The 9371-nt window shown below is 51.4% G+C and overlaps 1 protein-coding gene across 1 annotated transcript; it reads left to right on the top strand.

Annotated features, from left to right (window-relative positions):
• The first annotated feature begins 308 nt into the window (after positions 1-308).
• LOC119382197 (uncharacterized) lies at positions 309-827 on the top strand. The gene is made up of 2 exons (XM_037649913.1): positions 309-695; positions 735-827. The coding sequence occupies exons 1-2, from the start codon at positions 309-311 to the stop codon at positions 825-827; spliced, it is 480 nt and encodes a 159-aa protein (XP_037505841.1).
• Positions 828-9371: the final 8544 nt, after the last annotated feature.

A 9371-nucleotide genomic window follows, 5' to 3' on the forward strand; every position in this document is an offset into this window, starting at 1 on the left:
TTATTTTACTCTTCTACCACGCTATACTGCATATGCTAATGCGGTTGCTTCCCGACATGAAGCCTGTATAGGACCTTTTTGCAAAGCAGTTTGAAGCACCGGCATGGCTCAGAGGTTGAATTCTGGGCTTCCACGCAGAGGGCCTAGGTTCGAACCTCGTTCCATGCTGCAATTTTTTTCTTATTTCGTTTTTTTTCTTATTTCGAGCGATACTGGTTACGGACACCTGCAGCGGCGGCGGACAACTACGGCGCCAAAAACGGCCGGTGAAATGATCTCATAGCAGCTTTCGCTGTAAAACAGCAGCCATGTCAGACGAGGAAGCCACTTCGAGCTCATCCACAACCAACGCCTCGGAGTTAAAGGTTCCTGATTTCTGGCCCAAAAACCCCTGGGTGTGGTTCAGCCAAGTCGAGGCCCGCTTCCAGCTTCGACGCGTCACATCGCAGGAGTCTAAATACCTCCACATCGTTGCAGCACTGCCACCTGACATCGCTGACGCCATAGACGATGCGCTCGCCTCCGCTCCATCGGTGAAGGCCTACGACGAACTAAAAAGCGCCGTCCTGAAACGTCTTGAGGTGTCCGAACAGAGCAGGCTGCAACAACTCCTGTCTCATGAAGAGCTCGGTGGCAAGCGTCCCTCGCAACTTCTCCACCGAATGCGTCAGCTGCTGGGCCAACAAGCGTCAGAGGTGCGTCAATAGCCATTGCTTCGCGAGTTGTTTTTCCAGAGACTGCCACAGTCAACACGGATGATACTCGCTGGCTCGGACGACGTGGCTCTCGAGCGTCTGGCTCAACTCGCCGACCGCATCACCGACTGACCGAGCCATCAAAAATGCCTATTGCTGCAGCGGGAATGTTCGAACATGCAAGCCGGTTACGTCGCTTAGAGGACAGAGTTGACCGACTGGCTGCAGCAGTGGAAAACCTCGCCCTGTCCAACAAACACCGTCCTGCACGGCATCGTTCGTCGTCCCGTGCTCGAAGCCCGCACCACCGCGGCCACTCAAGCGAGGCAGAGCAGAGCGTCTGCTGGTACCACCGCCGCTTCAGAGAGCAAGCCACTCGCTGCACCCAACCATGCTCGTGGACGGGAAACGCACCGGCCAGTCGCTAACGGCGGAATGCGACACGGGCCAGCGCTCAAGCCGCCTCTTCTTCGTTGTCGACCGCATCACCGGCACACGCCTCCTTGTCGATACCGGAGCTGAGCTATCTATTCTACCAGGAGCAGCTCAACATCGCCGAGGCGGCAAGTCCATTTCCAGCCTAACTGCAGTCAATAATACTGCTATTGCATCATATGGAGTTCAGTCGACGACGATAGACATCGGACTCAGGCGCGCATATCGATGGCTCTTCGTTGTGGCCGACGTCAGAATGGCCATCCCGGGAGCGGACTTTCTGAGCCACTTCAATCTTGACGTTAGCGTTCGCGATCGTCGTCTCAAGGACAACGTCACTTTGCTCGCTGTTGTCGGACTGAAGTCTGACCTGTCCTCATGCGGCATTTGCACTTTCCACCCAGAGTCAAACTTTCAAAATATTCTGGCTGAATTCCTTGAAATCACCAAACCTCGGAACACCGAACTGCCAATCAAGCACAAGGTGACGCATCACATTGTCACCTCCGGACCGCCCGTCACCGCTAGACCTAGAAGGCTCGCTGGACAAAGACACGAAGTCGCCCGTCGTGAGTTCGACCACATGCTCCAGCTCGGCATTATTCGACCTTCTTCCAGCAACTGGTCTTCTGCGCTGCACATGGTGCCAAAACAAGAGCCTGGTGACTGGCGGCCTTGCGGTGATTATCGGGCACTCAATGCTGCCACAACGGCAGACCAATGTCCTCTCCCTCACATCCATGAATTCAGCGCTCGCCTCGCGGGAACGACCGCGAGGCGAGCGCTGATCAGATCCAGCTTCACTAAGCTGGATCTGATGGCCGCTTATCACCAGATTCCAGTAGAACCAAGCGACATCCCAAAGACGGCCCTGACAACACCGTTCGGCCTCTTTGAATTTGTTCGTATGCCGTACGGACTGAAGAACGCGGCACAAACATTCCAGCGTTTCATGAATGAGGTCACTCGCGGACTGCTCTTTGTCTTAGACGACATTTTGGTCGCCAGCAAAACGCCGGAAGAGCACGAAAATGACCTGCGGCTCCTCTTCAAGCGTCTTGACGAGCACGGTCTGGTTTTGAAGCCCCAAAAGTGCATATTTGGTGTTGAAGCACTAGATTTCCTAGGTCATCGAATCACCCCGGGGTGCAAGGCATCTTGCCGCTCGAATCACGGGTACAAGCCGTTAGGGAATTTCCCACGCCTACCTGTTTCCGCAAGTTGCGCGAGTTTCTCGGGCTGATCAACTTCCATAGGCGCTTCATCCCATCCTGTGCACACATTCTACAGCCGCTAACTGACTTGCTGCGCCGGGACACCAAGAAAACACCCGAGTTTCACTGGTCAGCGGAGCACGAAAAAGCCTTCCAGGACGCCAAAACTCAGCTTGCCTCCGCAACACTTCTGATGCACCCGCTTTCCGACTCTCCAACGCGGCTCATGATTGACGCTTCACTGACGGCAGTGGGAGCAGTGTTGCAACAATACGACAGCAAGGACTGGAAACCGATAGGTTTCTTTTCGAAACGGCTGAAACAGGCGGAAGTGCGCTACAGCACCTTTGGAAGAGACATGCTGGCCATTTATTGCTCCGTAAAGCATTTCCGTTTCTTCCTCGAAGGTCGCACTTTGCACATTTTAACGGATCACAAGCCGCTGACATATGCGTTCAAGAAAAACAGTTCCTCATATTCGGAAAGAGAACTGCGCCAACTTTCTTTCATTTCCGAATTTTCGACGGACATCCGCTACACAGCGGCGATCGAAAATCAAGCAGCCGACGCACTCTCCCGTATCGACACCGTTTCAGCGTCCGTCGACTTTGAGGCATTAGCCGCGCCCAGCGGGAAGACCCAGAGCTAACCGTGATGCGGCAGAATCCAATGTCACTTGTGCTCGCAGAGATCCCACTACCATACACGACTACTATGTCACATGCGACACATCGCAGAAATTACAAGACCCTCCGTCCCCGTCCAGTTTCGGCGTGCAGTGTTTGACAGCCTTCACGAACTCAGCCACCCAGGAATCCGCGCGACGCAGAGGCTCGTCATGGACCGCTTTGTGTGGCCAGGCATTAACGCCGACGTTCGACGCTGGGCGAAGACATGCCGAATATGTCAAGCAGCCAAGGTGACTCGTCACACGCGCACAGCACTTCAAGCATTTCGGCCACCAGAGTGTAGCTTCGACCACGTCCACTTGTACTTGGTAGGACCTCTTCCTCCTTCCCAGGGTTACAGATACCTGCTCACATGTGTCGACCGCTACTCACGGTGGCCTGAGGCGACGCCGATTCTGGACGTCGCAGCCGGGACCGTCGCACAGGCGTTTGTGGCCACATGGGTTTCACGTTATGGCTGCCCACTGCGCATAACAACCGACCGCGGACGACAATTCCAGAGCAACCTATTTTCTGCGCTGGCAAGGCTTCTGGGAACACGGCTCCAGTTCACCACGGCTTACTACCCAGCGAGCAATGGAATGGTGTAGCGGCTACACCGTCAACTGAAGGCATCTCTAACGGCCAAATTGGATAGAGAGCACCGGATGGAGGAGAAGCTCCCTCTTGTTCTTCTGGGCCTGCGTACCGCGCTAAAAGAAGACCTCGGATTCAATGCAGCAGAAATGCTGTACGGCTCTACAATCCGACTACCGGGAGAATTCTTTGGTGAGAAACCAAGCACTGCGCCGACACCTTCAGAACACATGGAAAGGCTACATTCCTGGTTGGAGCACCTGCAACCCAACGCGCCACGCGTCTGCCGCGACCAAAGAGTGTTTTCGTTCCTGGACATGAATGCGGCAACCCATGTGATCGTGCGACGAGACACAGTGAAAGCGCCGTTGACTCCTGCGTACGACGGGCCCCTCCGTGTGCTGTCGCGGTCGCACAAAACTGTGACCATTCGTGTTCGCGACAGAGAGGACGTCGTTTCTCTCGACCGCGTGAAACCGGCTTACATCATGGACTAACTCGTTTTTTTTTCCTGGCTCCGCGGTCTAGGGGGGGAGACCTCTTGTAGCGGGCGTTGATGCCGGTGACCGCGATAATTTTTATTTGTGTGCGCATAACAATTCTTACACAGAGGCGCACGGCCCATACGCGGTCAACATGCCTCACGTTATCTACGGCGTGCCGCGGGAGATACGCAGCCACGCCCCTTTTGTGTCGTCGCTTTCGAAGCCTGTTTTTCTGAGAAAATAAAGCAGTTCTTGCCCAGACTTCAAGGAGTGTAGGTGTTCGCTTTTCCCTCCTCCTTGGGGCGAGTACGCTACACGCTTATGGGCTTCCTTGGCAACAAATACAAGTGCACTTCAACCTACTCGTCGCGCAATTCGCATTGTGTGACGCCTGGTTACAGAATTCGCGTTGTGCGACGCTTGGTGCTTATTTTACTCTTCTACCACGCTATATGGCATATGCTAACGTGGTTCGTTCCCGACATGAAGCCTGTATAGACCAGAACACAGCGAATTCCATGCGCATCGCCATATTTGCATCGCGCGTCGCGCCATCTATCGCACACGCGACGAAACACGCGCGGGCTGCGACGCCAGCAGACGCTACACAGAGCAAACGTGAAACTTCCGAAACTCAGCCCGTCGGAGAGCGTGTTTCGCGTGTTTTCTAGCCTGGACATTTTCGCTGATTTCATTGGAACATCAAGAACATGTTCCTCATGCAAGTCCACGTGCTAGTGGGCTGCGGAAGCAACCTCGTCAGATACGTACGCTGTTACATTTGTAAAATAAGCGTTCTCGCTGTAGTACACGTGAATCGTAATTGCAGTGCAGCTCGCGAAAGAGTGAAACAATTTTTTGTTGCCCCATATTACAAGTTGTGCACAAAGTTTTGTGAAAGCTCATCATTTCAGCATGCATCGCGTAATAATTAGAGTACGCTTTACGGGTAGTTTCGCGGAACGTAATTTTTGTTTCACGGGCGCTCTTACAATAATGCATCTTGCTCACAAAAGCGTGCTATCAGAGAGTATAACCTGAAGTATCGTTCAGCGATCCCTTTTGGAAGCTACCTGCGCTATTTTATTCTTGTAACGATGGTGCTTTACAAGCGAAACTGTGCTTCTCTTAGTTAAGCCGGTTAGCTACGCCTGCGACGTAAAGGACACTGGCGCGAGTACTGTTTACTTACGTTCCAATATATGTATTATGTGCAGCTGGATGCCTCGTGTCCAAATAAATTTGGGGACATCAAACACTGAAATGAAAGCACGAAATTTTGGCCAGCTGTTGAGGAGCACCGTGCCATTTATTACTTTTTGAAGATGAGATCTCGAAGGCGTGGATGCCATCAAAAGCACTAAAGCTTAATACTACGTTGAAAGTGGCAAAGCATGCTGATTGCATGTGCTTGAAAGCACTACCTTGCACTAGATTTTTGTCAGAGGAAACGCTCAAAGGTATGAAGTGCACCCCCACACAAAGCTCACGCCTGCCTTCAACCCAGCTGCGTGTCACACAAAATGGGTTCGCAAAATGAAACAGGTGGGCATCTCACTGCAGAATACACGCTGTTAGTGTACTTACTCGCGCATTTTCACTCGGCTCCTAGTTTTTTTGCTTGAATCACAGTTATCCACTCGCGGCGAAGCTGAAAACACCGCACCGACACTATTCCGTGGCGCGTCGTAATCACCGCAGACAACGCTAATATCCTCTTGTTGCGCAGCTTGTTTTGGCATCCAAAGACGACGCAGTAGTGCCCACACCAGCTCTTATACGCTGAAGCGGCGTGAACGGGTTCTTTTTCGCACTTTAAAGCCTCATAACTGAAGCTTGCCCTGTTTACTTGGTGCAGCCCGCGCGCGCCTTGGCACCCCGGTCAGCCCGGCGTCTGGGTGCGAGAGTATCCGCTCGGCTCGCCAGCAGCCTGGGTGCGAGACAGGCGTGCTCTGGTGTATAGGACCTTTTTGCAAAGCAGTTTCAAGCACCGGCATGGCTTAGAGGTTGAATACTGGGCTCACACGCAGAGGCCCCAGGTTCGAACCTCGTTCCATCCTGGAATTTTTTTATTTCGTTTTTTTCTTATTTCGAGCGATACTGGTTACGGACACCGGCGGCGGCGGCGGACAACTACGGCGCCAGAAACGGCCGGTGAAATGATCTCATAACAGCTTTCGCTGTAAAAACGAAATAAGAAAAAGCTTCCAGGATGGAACGAGGTTCCAACCTGGGCCCTCTGCGTGGGAGCACAGTGTTCTACCTCGGAGCCATGCCGGTGCTTGAAGCTGTGTTGCAAAAAGACCCTATGCAGGCTCCATGTAGGGAAGGAACCACATTAACACATGTAATGTAGCGTGGTAGAAGAGTAAAATAACAACCAGGAGTCACACAACGCGAATTCTGCAACCAGGCGTCACACAACGCGAATTGCGCAACGAGAGGGTTGTTGAATGCTTCCAACCCATTAAAAAGGGATCTGCCAATAATACTTTATCGTCATCAGCCACAGCATCAAAAAAGTGAACATATTGTCTTACAGGTATTTAGCGGGTACCACGGTTCTTCATAGAATGACGAAAAATTGCATAGTGGCTGCTTCCCTACTTCACAAAAAATTATGGTGTTTTATAGCGTAGCAGGTTTCTCGCAAGTGCATTTCTATTGGTTGCCAAGGAAGCCCATAAGGCTCCCATGATCAATTTGCTCAGGGTCTCAATAAGGTTAATTCTCTCTATCTATCTATTTCTTACGTTAGCGTATGTTATAAAGCGTGATGGGAGAATGAAATAACGATCGGGCGCCACGCAATGCAAATTACGTCCCTAGTGGTCCCTTTAAAGCTTCCAACCCATTACAAACGGATCAGCCATAATTCTTCTTGGTCATCAACTGTCGCATCAACAAAGTGCACATACTGCCTTACAGATGGTACCTCGCGTTTCCGCAGAATGCCGAATAATGTCGTGCTGGGTGGTTCCCAACTTCACAAAAATTATGATTTGTGGCGTAGTGGGTACGTTCCTAGTGTACTTGTATCAGTCGCCACAAGAGAGTTTATAACGTGCTCAAGAAATGCCGCTCTTCGAGCTTTCACTGGGACTGTGCTGCGCTTTCCGCGCAGGCCTGGCGTTTCTTTCAGTTTCGAGAGCATTTTATCCTTACGGCAATGGCATAAATAAGGAAGTTAGTGGTGACGTCGCCATCGCAAATGCGCGTTTCTCAAAGTGGCTTTAATATACCTTACCTTTACGTGTTCTTCAACTCAGGCAAGCTAGAGTCGTTTGTTTAGAGACAGTAAAAAAAAATCCTGAACCAAGTTTATAAACTTTTGTGCAAGACTTTCTGTTGAGATGTCTACGTCTAACTCATCACACTCAGCTGGACCAAGCAATAACATGTCCGGGAGTTTTAAGCGTGTTCAGCCGTAATTATTTCGGCCATAAAGAGCAACATCCATATCCCGAACATTTTCAATTACTGATGAATACAATCAATAACACTAGGTAACCAAGCGGAAAAAAACACGTACTCTTTGATCTAATTGTCATGCGCGTCGTCTCACGGATGGAACGTAGATTCCTTTCAAACAACGAAGTTAAAACACGTTATCAAATACGTAGTGTTTCTAGTATGTGAAGTCGTCTTGACGTGGGTACATTCGTGTCGACACGGGGCTTGCGAGCCCTATCTTATGCGCCCCGATGGTTGTCGTTTGCTGCAGAGGGAAAACCTCTCTGCCTGCATTAAAGTTGTACATCCCCGCATTAGGCCATGTGCCGACATTTTGCCACTATAGAAGGACCGGCCTTCATTGTGTTATATTTCTTTCTATATATGTTTATGCATCGGCTCAGGTCCTTTTGGCCAACTGAACTCATCCTCAAATCCTTCCAGATTGAATTTTGATGGATCGTTAATTATCCTCTGCACAAGTTCTCGGTTCTCTCGTTCTTCCCGCTTAAACTTGTTCTTGAGGTTTTTGTGCGTGCGATTCGGGAATGCAGTTGTCATTAGATCGAAATCAGTGCCGAATATTTTCAGCGCACGATAGAATCGCGCAGTCTCTTCAGCGCTCCAGCAGCGATGAATGTGGTGCCTCTCCTGGAATGATGAATAGTTTGCCTCGGGGATTCCCATGTCGCGCACCACGGCGTGGGTCGTGGCGCGAAGATCCACTTGCATAGGTAAGCTCTTTGAGACGAGCGTGTTTTCACCGTTGAAGCTGACAGTAACTCTAACCTTCGCAGTCTCCGGGCCATTACTAATCGCCGATCCGAGTGTCGCGTTCCCGAGAGAGGCGTTATTCCGCCCTGTAGACCCGATGTCTTCCTCGGCTGAAGATACCCCATCTTTGTGAGACATGGGCATTCCGGGTGGATTGAAGTAGATGTAGTGTTCCAACGGCATCATAAGCTGCCCTCGTGGTTCAGCGTGGATAGCGGTCGGGTGAGGCTCCTCTTGATCCCCTCGGTACCATTCGACACCACATAGTGTTTCATGGCGGCCGGTATCTGGAGCCTGAGGACCTGATAGCGTGGCGTCAGGGGACACGACGTTGGCTTTCGCAACAGATTCTCCAGGCGTGTTATCTAGCCTGCTCTGTGGTCGATTTACTGAGAAACTTCTGCATGAAAGCGTTTCATCAGCAGTACCGGTGTGGAACGTGGTGGAATGCGCTGGCTGCGCGTGCGGAGTGATTTCGTGATCGTCGGCACAATAAGGAGCGTCCTTCACTTTGGAAACGTCGAAATCAGAGGCGTTTTTGAGTCTGGAGTCGTCCAATCCAAAGGCGACAGGCCCTTCCAACGCAGCCGTAGCAGAGAACATTGTGTCAACTTCATCGAAAGAAGATACTCCCGATGTCGGCTGCCGCTGCGTCTGTACGGGGGTTGTTACACTTCTGGGGACTATTTTAGGCTTAGTTTTCAAACGTGACCACGTGGTAAATACTGTAGGAGAACTTTTACATGCAGTTGTTTCATCAGCAGTGCCGGTGTCGAGCGTGTCATAAAGCTTTGGCATAGGGTGCTGGGCGGTTTCCTGGTCGTCGACGTAATCAAGGGCATCATTGTCTCCGGAGACATCCCGACCATTCGTGGCAGGCGCTTTCTGTGCAACCGTAGCGGTGATCGTTGTTTCAAATTTATCCACGGCTGATACGTCCGGCATTGACTGCCGCTGCGTCTGCACGGTTGTTGGAACACTTCTCGGGACTATTTTCGGTTTACCTCTAATGCGTGACCGCATGGTGGAGATTGCAGCTGTCCTGCGCTT

This window comes from Rhipicephalus sanguineus, chromosome 2, assembly GCF_013339695.2.
Source record: "Rhipicephalus sanguineus isolate Rsan-2018 chromosome 2, BIME_Rsan_1.4, whole genome shotgun sequence".
Classification (NCBI taxonomy): domain Eukaryota; kingdom Metazoa; phylum Arthropoda; class Arachnida; order Ixodida; family Ixodidae; genus Rhipicephalus; species Rhipicephalus sanguineus.